This window comes from Rhinoderma darwinii, chromosome 3, assembly GCF_050947455.1.
Source record: "Rhinoderma darwinii isolate aRhiDar2 chromosome 3, aRhiDar2.hap1, whole genome shotgun sequence".
Lineage (NCBI taxonomy): Eukaryota > Metazoa > Chordata > Amphibia > Anura > Rhinodermatidae > Rhinoderma > Rhinoderma darwinii.
The window spans coordinates 56,694,349-56,713,957 of NC_134689.1; the positions used below are offsets into that span (position 1 = coordinate 56,694,349).

General features: G+C 46.3%; 1 protein-coding gene across 1 annotated transcript in view; it reads left to right on the forward strand.

The window, feature by feature from the left end:
* The first annotated feature begins 9,460 nt into the window (after window positions 1-9,460).
* The window catches only part of LOC142748945 (A disintegrin and metalloproteinase with thrombospondin motifs 2-like), a 911,491-nt gene continuing 901,342 nt past the window's right edge, over window positions 9,461-19,609 (forward strand). The window contains exon 1 of the mRNA XM_075856370.1: window positions 9,461-9,687. Within this exon, the coding sequence (XP_075712485.1) occupies window positions 9,597-9,687 (91 nt within the window). The 5' untranslated portion in view covers window positions 9,461-9,596. The remainder of the gene's footprint in view (window positions 9,688-19,609) is intronic.

Sequence of the window (19,609 nt, forward strand, 5' to 3'; positions counted from 1 at the left end):
TCGAGGAAACCTCCGGTCCCTGTTCTCACCCCTGAAGGGATAGAATTCGAGGTGGCCAAGATTGTGAACAGCAGGATGGTCCAAGGCTCTCTCCAGTACCTGGTCCATTAGAGAGGATACGGGCCTGAGGAGAGGACTTGGGTACCCGCCCGGGATGTTCACGCTGCAGTATTGCTCAGGAGGTTCCTTCATCGCTTCCCCAATAAATGCCCCTCATAAAAGGGGGAGGGGTACTGTAAAGGATCTGCCAGACACAGCTTCTGTGTCGACGCCCGTAGTTAGTCAGTCTGCACCTGCTCCTAAGTCTGATCGAGTGACCCCTCCTTCTACCAATCAGGCTGGGAGGCTGAGGAGTGGGAGAGCCTATCACAGCCTGGCCAGACGGAGCTAGCACCTATACCTTCACTTCCTGCTCCTCCTTTGTCTGTGATTCTGTCTGTTGCCTGTCTCTGCTGCTGCTTGTACTTTGTCCTCTGCTCCATATAGACCCTGGCTTACTGACTACTCTCCTGCTCTGCGTTTGGTACCTCGTACACTCCTGGTTTGACTCGGCTCGTTCACTACTCTCCTGCTCTGCGTTTGGTACCTCGTACACTCCTGGTTTGACTCCGTCGTTCACTACTCTCCTGTTCTGAGTTTGGTACCTCGTACACTCCTGGTTTGACTCGGCTCGTTCACTACTCTTGTTGCTCACGGTGTTGCCGTGGGTAACTGCCCCATTCCCCTAGCTTCTGTGTACCCTTGTCTGTTTGTCTGTCGTGCACATAGTGAGCGTAGGGACCGTCGCCCAGTTGTACGCCGTCGCCTAGGACGGGCCGTTGCAAGTATGCAGGGACTGAGTGGCGGATAGATTAGGGCTCACCTGTCTGTCTCCCTACCCCGGCATTACAAACAAATGGCAAGGTTCTAAAGGAAAGACTTTATCAAATTGTTTTTTGACGCCATGTTGCATTGCGCTGAGGCACCAGTACAGTGAAAACCCCCGAGAAGTGACACCATTTCTCTACCCCTACCTGTGGGGCCTAGCAAATAATGACATGGGATTTTAGGTAAATCACTGCTAGACATAAATTAGTCTGTGCCGTCGTTTTCATAAATTTTTTTGCAGGTAGAAAAATCTGCATCAAAATTTCTTCAGGAATTTTGAGGCAGATTTTGACCTGCCTACACTCTTTGCCACGTTTTTTGTGGCATTTTTCTGTCGCGGCCATTGAGCTCCGCGGGCAAAAAAATGCAGGGAAAACCGCTTTCTCTGCCTCGCATTGATGTCAATGGGAGGTCAGAGATGTAAACGCCTGAAGAAAGAGCGTGACGCCCTGAAAAAAAGCTTTCAAGATAGAACCGCCTTCGCCTCCCATTGAAATCAATGAGAGGCGATTTCAGCCGTGTTTTGGCACGGTTTCTGCATCAAAAACAGCGCCAAAAACTCTGGGAACATACCCTAACAGTGCATCAACCGGATCAGTTGAAAGTGATATGCTAGTGCGGGAGGAAATAAGAGTATACACCTCTGTCCAAATTCTTTGTACAATGGGGCATTCCCACCAAATATGAAACATAGTACCTTTATTACCACATTTTATAAAACATTCAGAATCAACTGTTGGATACGTACAAGATAGCCTAGAGGGACCGTGTACCACCTCATGAGTACTTTATAACCAGCTTCCACTAATGAAGTATTGATGGATAGTTTAGAAGTTAAGCATGACATGTCTTGCCATTGTCTGAGATCCAACTTCCTGCCAACCTCTGGTTCCCACTTCGACATATAAAATAATCTGCCTGGTGAGGAAACCAGTTCTGAATTAATACGGAGATTTTTCCAATAGAGGAAGGTAGCCAACATAGACATTCAGAGACTGTAAGAGTGGATATGTCATCAAAGTCGGATTTCCAGGAGGTCAAAAAATGATGAATCTGTTTATAGCAAAATATTTTGGAGATCAGCAGGGAATGTTACCCAAGGTTCTAATATCTCTTCCAACAAAGAATTCCTTAATACGATATAATCCTTTATTGGTCCACCATTGAAAGGCAGGGCATTGTAGTTTTCCCGCTGGCCACTACTTATAGTAGGAAGTGACATGTGAGGGAATTTAAGTTGGAACATCCTAGCCAGCGCATCCCACAAACCCAACATTTGTGACAATATTGGACCCAGAATAGTTGGTCGGTGGGGTTGAAGCCAGAGAACAGTGTTGATAGGGATCGGGTAGCATGCATATGCTTCCAGTTGCACCCATTGAGGATGTTAGATTCTGGAAAAAATATCAGTTATCTGAGCTAAGCGGGTAGCATTATAGTAACGAAGTTTGGTACTCCTAATCCGCCGACAATTTTCAGAGTGTACGTTGTGACCCTTGGAATACGGGACCTCTGTCTCCCCACATGAACTTCAGAAGGGTGGATTGAAAGCATTTCAGTTCTATTAAGGGTATTCTAATAGGTATAGTACGAAACAAATATAAGAGTCTGGGTAACAATGTCATCTTGACAGAGGAGATTCGACCAAACCAGGAGAGATGATAATGTGACCAAGTCAGAAGATCCATTTCCAAATTCTTAAACATGGGGGGGGTTTGTAAGTTTGATTCCCAGATGCATCAATTTCTGTGATGCTTATTGAAAATCAAAATTCAACTGTAATATTTTAACTAGTCTATCTGGGAGAGTAAGATAAAGTGTCAGGGATTTTTGATGATTAACGCGTAGACCAGACAATTTCCAAAACATATCAAGGGAATTATATAAATTTGGCAGTGTAGTTGTCTTAGTCTGTGGGAATGTGGACCGTAGCGGGGAGGCAGCTGGCCAAACAACAGAGCACCCCAGCAATACAAAGTCTCGCACTAGGGTACCTGAATAGTCCAGACAGTGGCCGAGGCTTTGGCACAGATGGAGGTGGATGCAGCAGGTTACGCCAGACATGGCAGATGACAGCAGGTGAAGCAGGTTGCGCCAGACGTGGCGGATCACACTGGACATGGCAGATGACACTGGAAGTGGTAGGAGACACTGGACGTGGCAGACGACAGCAGGTGCAGTGGGACACGACTCCAACACTCACAGGTTCAGGAACAAGAACACAGCACGGGATACAGGATACAGGTAACAGGGCACGGGTAACAACAGGAAAAGGATAACAGTAAGGGACCATTTGCAGGACTGACATGGGATAAATTAACAACGCCCAGGCAAGGATCAGAAGGGCAGGGCCCTTTTTATAGTCCAGGGAATCATAGGCAGTTGATGACGATGATTCCATTTGTATGCGCACTGGCCCTTTAAGACCGGGCATGAGGGTGCACGTGCACCCTACGGGACACAGTGGAGCGGAGCAGAAGTGAAGTGCTAGCGTCTCCTGGGAGGGAGATGCGATCCAGCGCTCACAGATCCACGTCTGCGGCCGCCGGGGGGGGGGGGGGGGGTGAGTAAACCCGACGGTCCGTGGCCATGGACGCTACAGTAGTAAGCGGCGATGTGATAAACATTAATATATCTTCAGTGAACAAGGTACATTTATGCTCAACCGAACCAATTACCACTCCTTTGATATTTTGATTCTGCCGTATTACGTTTGCCAAAGGCTCTATGGCCGGCGTACATAAAGCAGCTGATAATGGGCAACACTGTCTCGTGTCCCTTCTAATAGGGATAGAGTCAGACAAAAATCCCTTTGAGTATATTTTGACTTCTGGTTGCGCATAAAGAACCTTCAGTATGTTGAGAAAATTAGAAAATCCCATTTTATTCAATACATAGAAGAGGTAGTCCCTTTAAGAGAATCAAAAGCTTTTTGTAGGTCTAAGCTTGGGAGCATTCCCTGTCGAGAATTCCCTTTATCCTAGTTGGACTGGACTGCGGTTATGATATCCATAGCTCTCCTGGTTTGGTCACCCTGTCTTTGAGTTATACAGTTAGCTCCAGAATTATTTGGACAGTGACACAAGTATTGGTATTTTAGCTGTTTACCAAAGCATATTGAATATACAGTTATATAACCGATATGGGCTTAAAGTGCAGACTCTCAGCTTTAATTTGAGGGTATTCACATCCTAATTTGAGGTAGGGTTTAGGAATTACAGCTCTGTAATATGTAGCTGCCTCTTTTTCAAGGGACCAAATGTAATTGGACAAGTTAAAAAGCTATTTAATGGGCTGCATGGGCTATTCTCTCATTAATCCATCATCAATTAAGCAGGTAAAAGGTCTGGAGTTGATTCCAGGTGTGGCATTTGCATTTGGCAGCTGTTGCTGTGAACCCACAACATGAGGTCAGAGGAGCTCTCAATGCAAGTGAAACAGACCATCGTTCGGCTGAAAAAAATTAAGAAATCCATCAGAGAGATAGCACAAATATTAGGAGTGGCCAGTTTGGTACATTCTTGAAAAAAAAAACACAGCGCACTGGTGATCTCGTGAACGCCAAAAGGCCTGGACGTCCACGGAAGACAACAGTGGAGGATGATCGCAGAATCCTTTCCATGGTGAAGAAAAACCCCTTCACCTTATCTACCCAAGTGAAGAACACTCTCCTGGAAGTAGGTATATCAGTATCTAAGTCTACCCTAAGGAGAAGACTTCTTGAGAGCAAATACAGAAGGTTCACCACAAGGTGCAAACCATTAATCTGCCTCAAACATAGAAAGGCCAGATTAGACTTTTCCAAACAACATCTAAAGAAGCCAGCCTAGTTCTGGAACAGCATTCTTTGGACAGATGAAATGAAAGTATGGAAGAGGCTTGGAACGGCTCATGATCAAAAGCACACCACATCCTCTGTAAAACATGGTGGAGGCAGTGTGATGGCATGGGCATGCATGGCTGCCAAAGGCAACGGGTCACTAGTGTTTATTGATGATGTGACTGAAGACAGAAGTAGCCGGATAAATTCCGAAGTGTTCAGGGATATATTTTCTGCCCAGATGCAGCAAGATGCAGCAAGATTGATTGGACGTCGCTTCACCGTACAGATGGACAATGACCCAAAACATACTGTGAAAGCAACCCAGGAGTTTTCTAAGGCAAAGAAGTGCAATATTGTGCAATGACCAAGTCAATCACCAGATCTCAACCCGATCGAGCATGCATTTCACTTGCTTAAGACAAAACTTAAGGCAGAAAGACCCACAAACAAGCAACAACTGAAGACCACTTCAGTAAAGGCCTGGCAAAGCATCACAAAGGGGGAAACCCAGCGTTTGGTGATGTCCATGGGTTCCAGACTTCAGGCAGTCATTGCCTGCAAAGGATTCTCTACAAAGTATTAAGAAAAAAACTTTTTATTTATGGTAATATTAATTTGTCCAATTGCTTTTGAACCCCTGAAATGAGGAGGCTGTGTAGAAAAATGGTTTCAATTCCGAAACTTTTCACAGGATATTTTTGTACAATCCCTTGAATTAAACCTGAAAGTCTACACTTCAATTGCATCTCAGATGTTTCATTTCAAATCCAATGTGGTGGCATGCAGAGCCCAAATTAAGAAGATTGTGTCACTGTCCAAATAATTCTGGACCTAACTGTAAATCCAGCTTGGTCTGTGTGAATGTATTCGGGGAGAAAGGAGTAAATTCTAGTAGCCAGAACTTTGGTTATGATTTTCAGGTCCACATTAATTAGGGATATAGGACAATAGTTTGTTTTATCACTATCAATATCATTATGTTTCGGTATAAGGTGGATGTATCCTGTATTAGTATTACTATCTACAGGGGGGCTTTATATAGAGTGCTATCTACAGGGGGGGGCTGTATGTAGAGCGCTATCTACAGGGGGCTATATGCGTGGCACTATCTACAGAGGGGCTATATGTGGGGCACTATCTACAGGGGGCTATAAGTGGGTACTATCTACAGGGGGATCTATGGGGGGCACTGTGTGTGTGGGATACAGTATATGGGGCTATTAAAATCAGTGACACAGTGTATGCTGCTATTATAATCAGTGACACAGTGTATGGTGATATAATAATCAGGGACACAGTGTATGGTAGTACACTCAGGGACACAGTGTATGGTTCTAGTAGAATTAGAGATGCAGTGTATGGTGCTATTATATTTAGGGGTGCAGTGTATGGGGCTATTATATTTAGGGATGTGTAGTGTGTGGCACCATGAGAATTTTATCTTCAGTTATAGGTTCAGAAATGTTTGAAAAGTGAGAAGCTAAAGACATTTGAGCGGCAAACTGCAGAAATGGACTGCGGCTGGGAGAAGTCATCATAGAGATCTGGACCGGATGGAGAAGAAAAGAGAAAAAGAACAACTAGAATCTGAAAAGACATCACCACTAATCAGTACTGTAGTCACTGTGTAACGTCCGTGGCTGCGGGCTGTTAGCTCCAACCTCCCCCTGACAGCCGCAGCCACGAGTCGACAAGTGCTGGCCCCAGCCTCCTCCTCAGGAGACGCCAGCTCTCGCGTCCACTTACGTGCCCTGGCGGGAGAACTGTTGTGCAGCAGTGGGGCTCTGGTGGCCGCATTCTGGCATGGACTATCTTCCAGAGTTAAAGACGAACTTGCCGCCCGGGATCTGCCGTCTACCCTGGATGACCTTATCCTTCTGTCTGCCCGGATTGATATACGGATCCGTGAACGCCTCCAAGAGGTTCAACAGGAGGCAGCTCTTCCTGGTCTGGTCCCTACTTTGCAGCAGTCCCTGCTGTCCTCAGATGTCGATCCTCCTAAGTAGTCGGTAATAACGGACCAGGGTAAGTTATCTACCCAAGAGAGAAAATGCAGACGCACATCTGGACTCTGTCTTTATTGCGGTCTCGATGGTCATCTTGTGCGCCTGTGCCCCCTAAGATCCCAAAACCTAGGGTTGCTTTGAGTGACAACCTTGGATAAAGATGGACTTCCATCTGGATTGTCCATGCCTGTGACCGTGGTGTCCGGCGAGAGGGCGCATCAGGTCTCTGCGTATCTGGACCCGCTGCTAATTTCATCCGCAGAGATCTGGTGGACCTTCTGCAGTTGCCCACCGCCCCTCTGGAGAGCCCGTTGACAGTTGCCTCAGTGAATGGACTACCCCTGCCACACCCAGTTATAGCTGTGACCAAGCCGCTGAAGCTCCAAGTAGGAACCCTTCACTCCGAACTTCTGTCGTTCTATGTCCTGCCCAAAGCTGTTAACTCTGTATTGCTGGGCCTACCTTTGGCTCCGACTGCATGCCCCATTCCTGGACTGCAATTCTGGAGAGGTTCTCCAGTGGGGCCCTGAGTATCAAGGTCGTTGCCTGGTGCGGATTCGTTCGGCTCAGCCTTTGCTGCCTCGGTCATTCGCAGGATTGCCAGGTCATTATGCTTTTTCGGACGTCTTCAGCAAGAGGGAGGCGGAGACATTGCCCCCACATCGGGCGTATGGCTGACCTATTGAACTGATTCCTGGTGCATCCCTTCCCCATGGTAGGGTATATCCTCTCTCCTTGCCAGAGACTCTGTCCATGTCCTCCTATGTGAAAGAGAACTTAGAAAGGGGCTTCATACGAAAGTCTTCCTCCCCGGCAGCAGCCGGGTTCTTCTTCGTCAAAAAGAAAGATGGCTCTCTTCGTCCCTGCATCGACTACCGTGGTCTCAACCAGATCACGGTGAAGAATAAATATCCGTTGCCACTGATCTCCGAACTGTTTGATGGTATATGTGGTGCAAATTTTTTTTCTAAACTAGACCTTCGTGGGGCTTACAACCTAGTCCGGATTCGCCAGGGTGATGAATGGAAGACTGCATTTAACACCCGTGATGGAGACTATGAGTATCTAGTAATGCCCTTCGGCCTGTGTAATGCTCCCGTGGTCTTCCAGGAGTTTGTGAATGACATTTTCCATGACCTCCTCTATGTTTGTATTGTAGTATACCTTGATGACATCTTGATTTTCTCCCCAGATCCTATTACGCACCAGGGACATGTCCGCTAGGTTCTGCTATGGTTAAGGGAGAATCGTCTGTACGCCAAGTTGGAGAAGTGCGTATTGGACAAGGATGCTCTACCCTTCCTGGGCAACATCGTCTTGAATCGTGGTCTCAAGATGGATCCTGAAAATGTAAAGTCTGTCCTGGAGTGGCCACGCCCTCAAGACTTGAGGGCCATAAAGCGCTTTTTGGGATTTGATAATTTTTACAGGCAGTTTATTCCAAACTTCTCCCATCTCTAACCTTACTAAGAAGGGTATGAATGGCAAGGTGTGGACTCCCGAGGCAGAGTCCGCATTCAATAGCCTGAAGAGTGCCTTCACGTCAGCCTCTATCCTCCATCATCCGGATGTCTCTCTGCAGTTCTCGTTGGAGGTGGACGCATCCTCTGTCGGTGCTGGTGATCCATTTTGCATTGTCTCGGTCAATCCCCTGCAACTTGGGGACATTCCTCCAGGGAGAATTTTTGTGCGCCTGTCTGATCGTGGAAGAATCCTCCGCTGGGGACACTCCTCTAGACTGGCAGGTCACGTGGGGTTGCGTAAAACCCGGGATTTGATTGCTCATCATTTCTGGTGGCCCACACTGCCCAAGGATATTGTGGACTTCGTTTCTTCCTGTGCTATACGTGCAGCCAACACGGCCACCCACTACAGACCTGCTGGTCTGCTCCAGTCATTGCCTGTGCCCAATGCTCCCTGGCAGCATATAGCGATGGACTTTATCACAGACCTGCCCCTCTCTGCTGGTTGCAGTGCTGTCTGGGTGGCATTATACTATATGGGGGGCTGATATGGGGGGCATTATACTGTATGGCGATGATATGGGGGGCATTATACCGTATGGGGCAGTTATGGGGGGCATTATACTGTATGGGGCAGTTATGGGGTATTATACTGTGTGGGGGCAGCTATGGGAGCATTATGCTGTGGGGGGCATTATACTATGTGGGCTATTAGGCAAGGAGGCTGGGCATAGGTGCGCGCAGGGATCTGGTGATGGTAGTGTTGGGGAGGGGTAGGGGGGCCCAAGCTAAATTCTTGCACCTGGGCCCATGAGCCTTTAGCTACGCCCCTGACTGGAAGTAAACAATAAATGTGCCTGCTTGCAGTTATTCAGTACAGATCTTGAAATCCGTAAAAAATGAATAGAGAAAGTATATTGGAATATTGTATAACTTTAGATTATACAAAAAAAATAACATTAATTTGCTGAAACCGTTCAACCCCTATGAGGGTGCCCTAAAAATCTGGGGACACCTATTACTGGAGGTATAAGAACATGAGTACTATGTGTATCACTATTTGCACTGAGGGTATTCATGGAGACCCGTGCCCGTTATCGTCGGCTCGTCTATGTGGCAGCTGATAACTTTTACATTGCGAATAATGATGACAATTACTGAGCGCTGCACAAGTCAGTGCCACATACGCTTAGCGGGGAAATGACAGCGGCCAATGGGGAGGGGCTTTACTACCGCCAATCGTGCCCCCCCATCAGGAGAGCCAATCACGTGGAGGATGACAAGTCAACTTGGGATGAACTGGTGTACAGCTGGAGTTATTCTGCAGAGAGAGCTTCGTGCTTCTGGTGTGACTGACATTGCTGTAGCCTAGAGCTCCAACACGCGCATCTACGCTGGATTCCTGCGCTCAGCCAGCGAAGCTGCAGTCCAGCTGCAATGGAGCCTGTCACTGGGATTCTCACCTGTATTGCCTTTTGCTGGGCGCTCGCTCTACCTGCCAATTGTCTGTACATTTCTAGAGACAAAGGTGAGTGGCACAGCCCGGTACACGTATGTGTGCGCTCTTATTTTACTGGTGAGGGTGCGGACGTTTTCATTGACCGTCTCCGCACCGAGCCCCGCGGCTTTTATCTTTGTAAAGTTTGTCTTGCCACAACTTGGCGGCTGTTGTCCCGGGCACCGGCAGAGTTCTCGGTGGCCGCGTAAACCCATTGAACTGCCCGAGGCTGATCATTTGCAGGTCTCGGGTCTGACATCTGTGTGTGCTGGCGGCTTTATTAAAAACACACCGCCTCACAGTGCAGTAATGGAAACAGATGCCGCGCGGGGCTCTCCTCGGTGTTAACCTTGCAAGTTGTGACAAGTTGTGCCATAAGTTGTAGTGGCTGAGGGCCAGTATTGTGTAGGAACCCACTGAAGCTGGGGTGATATGGACGTTATTCTAATGAGCTTACATCAGATCTACTGCACAGCAGGGGCCGCGTTATGGGCGAGACTTGGTGTTGAAAATGGATTATTCAGTCAACCATTTTATTTAATTATTGAAGAAACTTTGCTAATTAAAACTGTCCTAGTTTTGTGTGGCAGCTCCTATGCAGATCTATATGTTCCATAGTAACAGACTACAAAGCCTGTGTAGTCTGATCCTGCAGTCATAATGCCATCCATCTGTCCGCTACTTCTTGCTAACCTACCAATTATGAATTGGGGTATGTTCACACGCTAAACAAAAATGGCTGTAAAATACGGAGCTATTTTCAAGGGAAACCGCCTCTGATTTACAGCGTTTTTTTGATGCGTTTTTTTTTTTTCTTTTCTTTTACGGATGTTTTTGGAGCTGTTTCTTTATTGGGACAATGAAAGACGGCTCAAGAAGTGATATGCACTTATTTTTTAAGGGGTGTTTTTATTTTATTTTACACGCCGTGAAAAAAAGCCTCGTAGAAACGAAACACCATTTTTCCCTATTGAAATCAATGGCAGATGTTTGGAGGAGTTTACACCCCTGTATTTTCAGGCGTTTTTCGGGGCATTTACTGCCTGGAAAACGGCTAAAAATAAGCCCTGTGAACATACCCTAAGGGGGACTGCTGGAAGGGGTTTGACTGCAGGATCCGACTTCAAAGAGTTTGTAGCCGGTTACCATGGAAACCTATAGGTCTGAGCATTGTCTGCAGAAAAGCCATTGTAACTAAGCAATATGGGCTCATTGGCAGTTTTCAGTCATTTCTAACACGCTCTCCTGACATGTCTGTTCTGGAAATTACATTTTCCCATAAAATAACAATTCTCAAGCACCTTTCTTAGAATTCTGCATTGTGCTGTTCCTTTGTTGTTCTTCCTGGAAATATATGAATAAATTGATTACTGGATGTGGCCATTCTAACTGTCAATACTATGGAGAAATATAATAAGCTTGCTCTTTCCAACTTTTTTTTTCTTTCACTGTATTGAAAAGAATAATTTACAATGCTCTGCAACACAAAGGGATCCTGCATAAAAACCAAAAAACATACTGTGTGGTATACATTCCTCTGAGATTGGGGTTATACGTCCAGGGTAGGTCACTTAGCAACTGGGAGCATGGACCTGTAGCTGTAATTTGCTGCCCTGACATCGGTCATGACTTAAAAAATCTATTGAAGACAAAATGCCATCAAAAAAACTCCAGAACAAGAGCATACTGTTTGAAAAAAACAATAAAAAAATGTCACCGCTACAACCCCTCCACCCAGACAAAATGTACAATGACGTAGGTTTAAGGACCGAGACACCCGCCGTAATGTGACCTATAGCAGGGCTGAACTTGGGGGTGTACTATCGCACGGCGCTCACCTGTCATTACTGAAGTGACAGCAATAGCCCTGATGGCCTGGGCATCAGGAGCTTGTACCCACAATCAGACTTTGTGCAAAAGATATATGGAAAAGTAATTTCACAAGGTTGCGGCTACATTCGCTCGTTTACAGATTGGGTGGTGTTAGATGGGCACCTCAAGCAATTATATGTTGTATGCTGTACAATTATATTATTTGGACACTATACAGTACACCAGGGATCAGCAACCTTTTGGCATTCCAGCTGTTTTGAAACAACAACTCCCAGCATGCCCTGGTGGCCTTTTGCTGGAATAATAACGCCTTTGGTTGTCAGGGCATGCTGGGAGTTGAGGTTTCATGAAGGTTGCTGACCCCTGCAGTACATTATATGAGAACGTTCATAGTAGATACAGCACGGGGCGCTATAAAAAGGACATGCAGTGAGTTTCACGCAACTGATGCACGCTGTGTGAAAAATCACATGTCTGAATAGCCCCATTGGTTTGCTTGGGTTCATGTGCTGTCCGTTATTTCAATGGACAGCACACGGACACTAAACACGCTCGTCTGGATGAGCCCTTACGTTTTACAGCTGTCCTGGGTCTGTTAAGAACGAACAGGCCTTAACCATACAGGGCACTGTCATTTAACAGGGCTCCAGATTGTGACTGAAATGGTCACCGATGCTACCAAAAATATTATACAATGTCTTGCTAAAATGCTTAAAAGTGTACAACGGTTCAGGTGACTTTTCAGAATAAGCGGTCATATGTATGTACCTGAGGAATAACCCTATTTCTGGTGTTATTCCTGAGAAGAGGAGAATCTCTTCTCTCTTTTGCCCCATGCACACCTTGGCATGCTATCAATGATATTAATGGTTGTCTGAGGAACGTTATGCCATGCTGAATTCACTTGGTCACGCAAATCATCAAGATTGGCAGCTCCCTTTGGAATTGCCGACCAATGACGTCCCAGATGTGATCGATTGGAGACACTGCATGCCATGGTAGCACGTTTAGGCCACGCAAGCTGCTCACAGTAGCATGAGCAACATGCGGGTTGGCGTTGTCCTATTAAACTGGTTCTGGGACACTCTGGAGAAATGAACTGGACTGGTTCCTCGACCAAATCGATGTAACGCAGAGATGTTACTGTACCTGAAATGAAGACTAGAGGAGTCTGGCTACTGTACATTATGCCATCCCACACCATAATCCTGGCAGTAGGACCGGTGTGATGTTCCCTCGTGAAGGTCTCTTCATGGTGTTGCCCACGTGGTCTCCAGACCAATCTCCGGCTATTATTGCATCCGAGACAAAAGCGGGACTCATCACTGAAGAGGATAGACCTCCATTGCCGTCTTGCTGTGCACCATGATGGCCTTTGAGAGCGGTGGCATGTAGTCAATGGGACACCTGTAGTTGGGCATCCGGCTTGTAGCTCAATCTTGTGCAAATGCCTTCTGATGGTTGGTGTCGACACTGGTTGCCGCCCTAGGCTTGACGTCCAATTTGACTTGCAGTACAGAATGGATCACTACTCGCCATTCTTCCATCCGTTCGTGCAGAGGTTCGCCTCCACAAGCCTCTTGCTGTCAGTCTCATTTATGGTTGTTCTCCCAACTGGGACACGCAACGTTAAACAGTGCTGACCTCTCGGCCTAGGCGCTTAGCAACCTGCTAGAGTGATAAACCAAGGTCTCTCAGTTCAAGGATTCTGCCCCTCTCCGTTTACGACAAGTCGAGATAACTGGCCCGTCAACTAACAGGAGCTTCGCACAAACATCCCACACCACTTGATCTGATTTTTGATGCTTTATGTGACTAAAAAACTTTGCTTTCAATCTGGATTTTATTCCCCTCCCACACGCATTGGTGCTTGAAAATGTGATCATTTGCATATCTTAGCGACACCCGTTACTTAAATTTGCGTAATTTTACCGCTCGCCCTTCTTGGTGTTGCAATTTCAATGTTGAGGCGTGTATGTGTATATATTTCACTCGCAATCCATGACTGCACCATAGGAGGATAGGGCTCTGCCTCTAATGTGGATCGGAAACGCATGAGGTTAAGTAGCCCCTACCCGCCTCCCTCATTATTTTTTTTTCCCTGTCCCTATTGGACATGCAAGAGGTTGCTGGTGTCAGTCGGTTAGCTCGCTATAAAGATAAATCACTATTCAGTGAGCGGTTGTGCCTACCACCACTTGAGCACTTCTCCCATCTTTCCTGAACTTGGGACCCCTTTCACCTCAAATTGTCATGGCGGCGCAATGCAAAGCTTCCAGGGGGCAAGCAGAGGAGGAGTGCGCTACCGATTGGTAGATATCATCACGCAGGACCCGGTTATCAAGGTTAAAGGTCACCCAGACATGAGGCCTCATTCTCTCAGGTAGGACTGTTTGTACCACTCCTATCTTGACTGTATCATGTCTGAGACGTCTGCCTCCAAACCTGGTGTGGTGGAGCCTAGTGTGTTTCCCAACCCAGTAAGTAGGTCTGGTTATGGGAATTGTTGTATGGGGAATAGTTACTCAACCCTTCCCCCTCCCTTATTTTTGTTTTGTGTGAGACCTCTAGGAAGCCTAAGCGAGAAACCCCATCTTGTAAATGTACCATATGTCACAAATTTCTTCTATTTAAAAAAACAAAACAAAAAAAAAAACCCTTATGCCATTACTGCACAGAAATGATTAACCGGGATGAACAACCGTCATATGTGGAAGAGGTTTAAGGGATGGTCAAGCAGGAGATTCAAACTTCTCTGGACACTCTCTCAAGCATGTTATCCCTCTTTACCCCCTCCCACACCTAAGCAAAGAACAATTGTGGTAGAACAGTATTCTTGAGAGAGGGCAACTACCGGGACCTTCTGCTCCTGAAAGAAAGATAAATATTATTTTTCAAGTGAAAATATGCAGGAACCTCTTAGTGCAGTAGGAAGAATTATGGGGGCAGAAGAATTACATGAAACCTGTACAATCCAGGATGAAATGTTTGCTGGATTGCGAGCAAAAAAGCAGCTATGTTTCCCTATCCCTGAAAATCTTCAGGGTCTTAAAGAGGCTCTGTCACCAGATTTTGCAGCCCCTATCTGCTATTGCAGCAGATAGGCGCTGCAATGTAGATTACAGTAACGTTTTTATTTTTAAAAAACGAGCATTTTTGGCCAAGTTATGACCATTTTTGTAGTTATGCAAATGAGGCTTGCAAAAGTCCAAGTGGGCGTGTATTATGTGCGTACATCGGGGCGTTTTTAATACTTTTACTAGCTGGCCGTTCTGATGAGAAGTATCATCCACTTCTCTTCAGAACGCCCAGCTTCTGGCAGTGCAGATCTGTGACGTAACTCACAGGTCCTGCATCGTGTTGGAAACATCGGCACCAGAGGCTTCAGTTGATTCTGTAGCAGCATCGGAGTTAGCAGGTAAGTCGATGTAGCTACTTACCTGCAAACGCCGATGCTGCTGCAGAATCATCTGTAGCCTCTGGTGCCGATGTGTCCCCGCTCGTCTGACACGATGCAGGAACTGTGAGTGACGACACAGCGTGATCTCTCGAACACGCTGTGTCTGCACTGCCAGAAGCTGGGCGTTCTGAAGAGAAGTGGATGATACTTCTCATCAGAACGCCCAGCTAGTAAAAGTATTAAAAACGCCCCGATGTACGCACATAATACACGCCCACTTGGACTTTTACTTTTAAACACACCCACTTGGACTTTTGCAAGCCTCATTTGCATAACTACAAAAAGGTCATAACTTGGCCAAAAATGCTCGTTTTTTAAAAATAAAAACGTTACTGTAATCTACATTGCAGCGCCTATCTGCTGCAATAGCAGATAGAGGCTGCAAAATCTGGTGACAGAGCCTCTTTAAAGATGAATGGAAATTTCCAGAAAAACAACTATCTTGACCAGCAGAGATCAGAGAGTTTTCCACTAGATGAAGACACACCAAATTGGATGGAAGTCCCAAAAATTGATATCGTGATTGCCAAAGTGGGTAAGAAATCAATACTACCTTTTGAGGATTCTTCCCAATTAAAAGACCTACTAGATGGGAAAGCTGATCGCCTATTAAAAAAAATCATGGGTAGCTTCTTCGGCCCTTCAAGGAAACACAGGGGCTACCTGTGTGGCAAGATCCATCTACAGATGGTTAGACCAACTGGAAGTTGACCTAAGAGAAGGGACTCCCAGAGGAGACATAATTGCCTCCATTCCCTTATTAGCCAAATCAACAGGGTTTCTAGCTGATGCCTCAGCAGAATCCATCAAGATTGCTTCAAGAGCAGGAGTACTATCTAATATTACCAGAAGGCCCTCTGGCTAAAAATGTGGACTGGTGATCCACTATCTTAGACTAAGCTATGTGCTATCCCCTTCCAAGGGGAATATGTGTTTAGGCCAGACCTAGATAATATCTTGGTAAAGGCGACTGATAAAAGATACTCTTCCAGAACCTAAGATTCCCAGGAAGAAACCATCCTTTCGACCCTTTCGCAGCCAGTCCCAAAACTATAGAGGGAAAGGGATAACTGGTAGATGGAGTTGGCCAAAAGGCGGCAAGGGCAGAAATATATTTTTCAATCAAGACAAACCATGACACCAAAATTATGAGGGGAAGAATCTCAAAACGCCTAGAGCTGTGGAAGGTAATAACAAATAACTCATGAATCCTCTCCTCCTTCAAAGGATTCAAAGTAGAGTTCACCTCCTATCCCCCAAAAAATATGGTTATTACATCCCTTCAAAATCCAGCACAAAAATTGGCGCTAAGAGAAGGTCTTAAATTGTTAAACAAGTAGTTATTTCCCCAGTTCCACTGATTTGAAAGAGGATTAGTTCACTACTCCTGGATATTTCTGGTCAAGACACCCAACTCCTCCTACCTCAGTGAGGAGGTAAAACCCGCAACAAATAGCAGATGTTGCGACTTTTCCAGAAAAGCTACGATTCCGTTGCAAAAAAATTGCAACTTAGAAAAAGAACAACTTTTTTTTTTTCTGCTTATTTAACAGTAATAACAAGAGATTTAATACGTTTTCTTTATAGAACTTTTCAACATAGTGACAGTGCCCACATGTATTGCCACAGTGCCCATAGTGCTACCCCCCCAATATAGTGCCCATGTAGACAGTGCCGCACGCCCTATGTAGATCGCATCTCCCCCCCCCCCCTCTCCCAGGGCCAGATTAAGGGTGTCTTGCATATGGAGCAGTTAATTTATATGGGGGCCCCCATACTAACTTGTGGATCTTCACCAACTCCAGACAAAAATAATACCGTTACTTGCACATTTTAAGCAGTATGGTTGACAATATATACTGGAGCTTAAATCACATATCTCTTATGTTACACCAGAATTTTGCATAATAAAAACACCATTAACAACCTGGCTCCTACCTGCTACACTTTGCTTCTTCCTTCAGCACAATATCACTGTTAGGGTATGTTCACACTGCCTATTTTCGGGCCGTAAACAGCCGAAAAATCGGAAGCAGAGCGCCTCCAAATATCTGCTCATTGATTTCAATGGGAAAATAGCGTTCTGTTCCGACCGGAGCGTTTTTCGCGTCTTTTTTTTTAAGCGTAAAAAAAACTGCTGCGAAAAAGAAGTGCAGGACACTTGGGACTTTTTGAAGCCGTTTTCCATAGACTCTATTGAAAAAAGCTCCAAAAACGGCCGTAAAAAACGCAGCGAAAATCGCGAGTGGCACAAAAAAACGTCTGAATCAGGAGCGGTTTTCTCTTGAAAACAGCTCTGTATTTTGAGACTGTTTTGACTCTGCGTGTGAACATACCCTTACCAGGCAGGGACCTATTTACATCTCTGGCTGGGTTCACACCTGTCAGGTGATTCCGTTGTTCTGTTCCATCAGAGAAGCAGAACAAGGAAATACTGGAAGCAACGGTTCCATTGCACCATGGACACCACCGGCGGTTGAAGGAACCCGTTGACTTTAATGGTTTCCATCGGCTTGCCAGCACTGCCATCTCCTGTTGTAGTCCTGCATCTGACTTTTTTAAATGATTGCTTTCAGAAACGTACAAATAATAGTATAAATATAAACCCAACTCAACCCCACTGACCTGTGACCCACCCACAGCCACAGAGAGAGAGAAGTGTTTATCCATAAACCCACATATGCAAACGTTTCTCTATAAATATTTTCCTCATAGTACAATCATTTATCGGCGGTCTTAGTTTATAGACAGATGGACCCCTGGCATCTTATTACTACTGTATTCCACACTATTGTTTCTCAGCCTAAGTGCTGTATACTTTATATCAAAAACAGAATGATAACCCATCAGAGGTACGCACGACAGCCTTTCCCAAAACTTTTAATTTGGGGTGGTTTTCCTGATTTCTTCTTAGGGCATGGTCAGACTTATCGGATTTGCTACGGAATTCCTTTGTGGCCAGGTAGTAGCAAATTTCTGCCAAGTCTGAACATTCCCTTATGGGGTCTGATCAGTTCTGTGGTGATCTGTGTAGAATGTGTGTCATAATACGTACCCTAAACTGAACTCCGACAGAAATCATACCGATTACATTCAGTGACTAACACGTGACTTTTTTTTTTTTTCCCCGAGTCAGTCTCTTTACTTTTATTCTTCATCTGGTCCAGGCCGCTGTGACATTGTCTCCTGATGACTGCAGAGTTTGCTGTCGAGACATCTTTGACCCAGCACTTCTGCAAAATTAAATCAGACCCCAAGACTGGACCACTAATTTAATCCCAGACTAGATTTAGAGGACCTGTCACCAGGTCCTAACATCCAACTCGCATATATTACCTTTAGCCTGCTCCCTCCCGGTTTCCAACGCTGGTTTTTTCTTTTTGTTCTGCTCCCCCTCCCTGTTCCTGAGTAATGATGCTCCGTACTTTAGGTGACCAATATGGTAATTCTCTGTAGTTAGCCAACAAGGTGTGAACTACAGTGAATCTCCCTGGGTGGAGCCATCTTCACAGCCTCTGACGCTGTCCAATCAGCGCAAAGTAGCTTATGACAAGCCTTGTCCAGTGACCACGCAGGGAGAAGTCTTCTACTCAAACTCATTTGTTCTTAGCTGCATCGCGCTGGAAACAGGGAAGAAGCAGTGTAAAGGTAATACATGTAAATGGGATGTTAGAATCTGGTGACAGGGCCTCTTAAAAAATGAATTCTGTCCCCTAAATAAATTCAGACCCACAAAAAGACATCTAAATATTAGATCCTCAAATTAGACCCCCCCCCCTATTTACCACTCGCATGTCTCGCACACAGACGGTACATACACTTCACCACATAAGCACTAGATACACACACTAATTACAACACATCACTAAATAAGTATCCCCCACCTCACATACTGCTTCCCATATACCTCCAGTGCCCCCCAGACTGCCGCTCATGCCCCAGTCTCCAGACTTCTCCACATGTACACCCCCATCCTCGTACACTGCTCCCCGTGTACCCCCATCCTCGCACACTGCTGGAGCATGTTCTCCTGGAGCACCAATGATCTGGCCCTGCCCCTCACTTGTAGATCACACCCCCACCCTTTGTAAATTGCAGAACCCTCTCCCTTGTAGATCGTGCCGCTGTAGCTGCCAGTAGGAGCTGAATCCCCATCAGAGATTTTGCTCCTAGTGGGAACAACAGCGGCGCGATATATAAGGGGGGGGATTTGTGGTGCGATCTACAAGGAGGGGGGCAGGGGTTGTGGTGCGCTCTGCAAGGAGGGGGGCAGGGGTTGTGGTGCGCTCTGCAAGGAGGGGGGCAGGGGTTGTGGTGCGCTCTGCAAGGAGGGGGGCAGGGGTTGTGATGCGCTCTGCAAGGAGGGGGGCAGGGGTTGTGGTGCGCTCTGCAAGGAGGGGGGCGGGGTGGTGGTGCGCTCTGCAAGGAGGGGGGCGGGGTGTTGGTGCGCTCTGCAAGGGGGGGGGGGTGGGGTTGTGGTGCGATCTACAGGGTACAAAGGGGGTTGGTGGTGCGATCTGCAAGGGGTTGCTATCTACAGCGGCACTATCTATAAGGGTGGTTGCAGTGCGATCTGTAACGGAGGGTGGTATCTACAGGGCGGAGTGGCTATGTACTTAGGAGTCCCTGCCTCCCCACCCGTGCTGTATCATTTTGTTC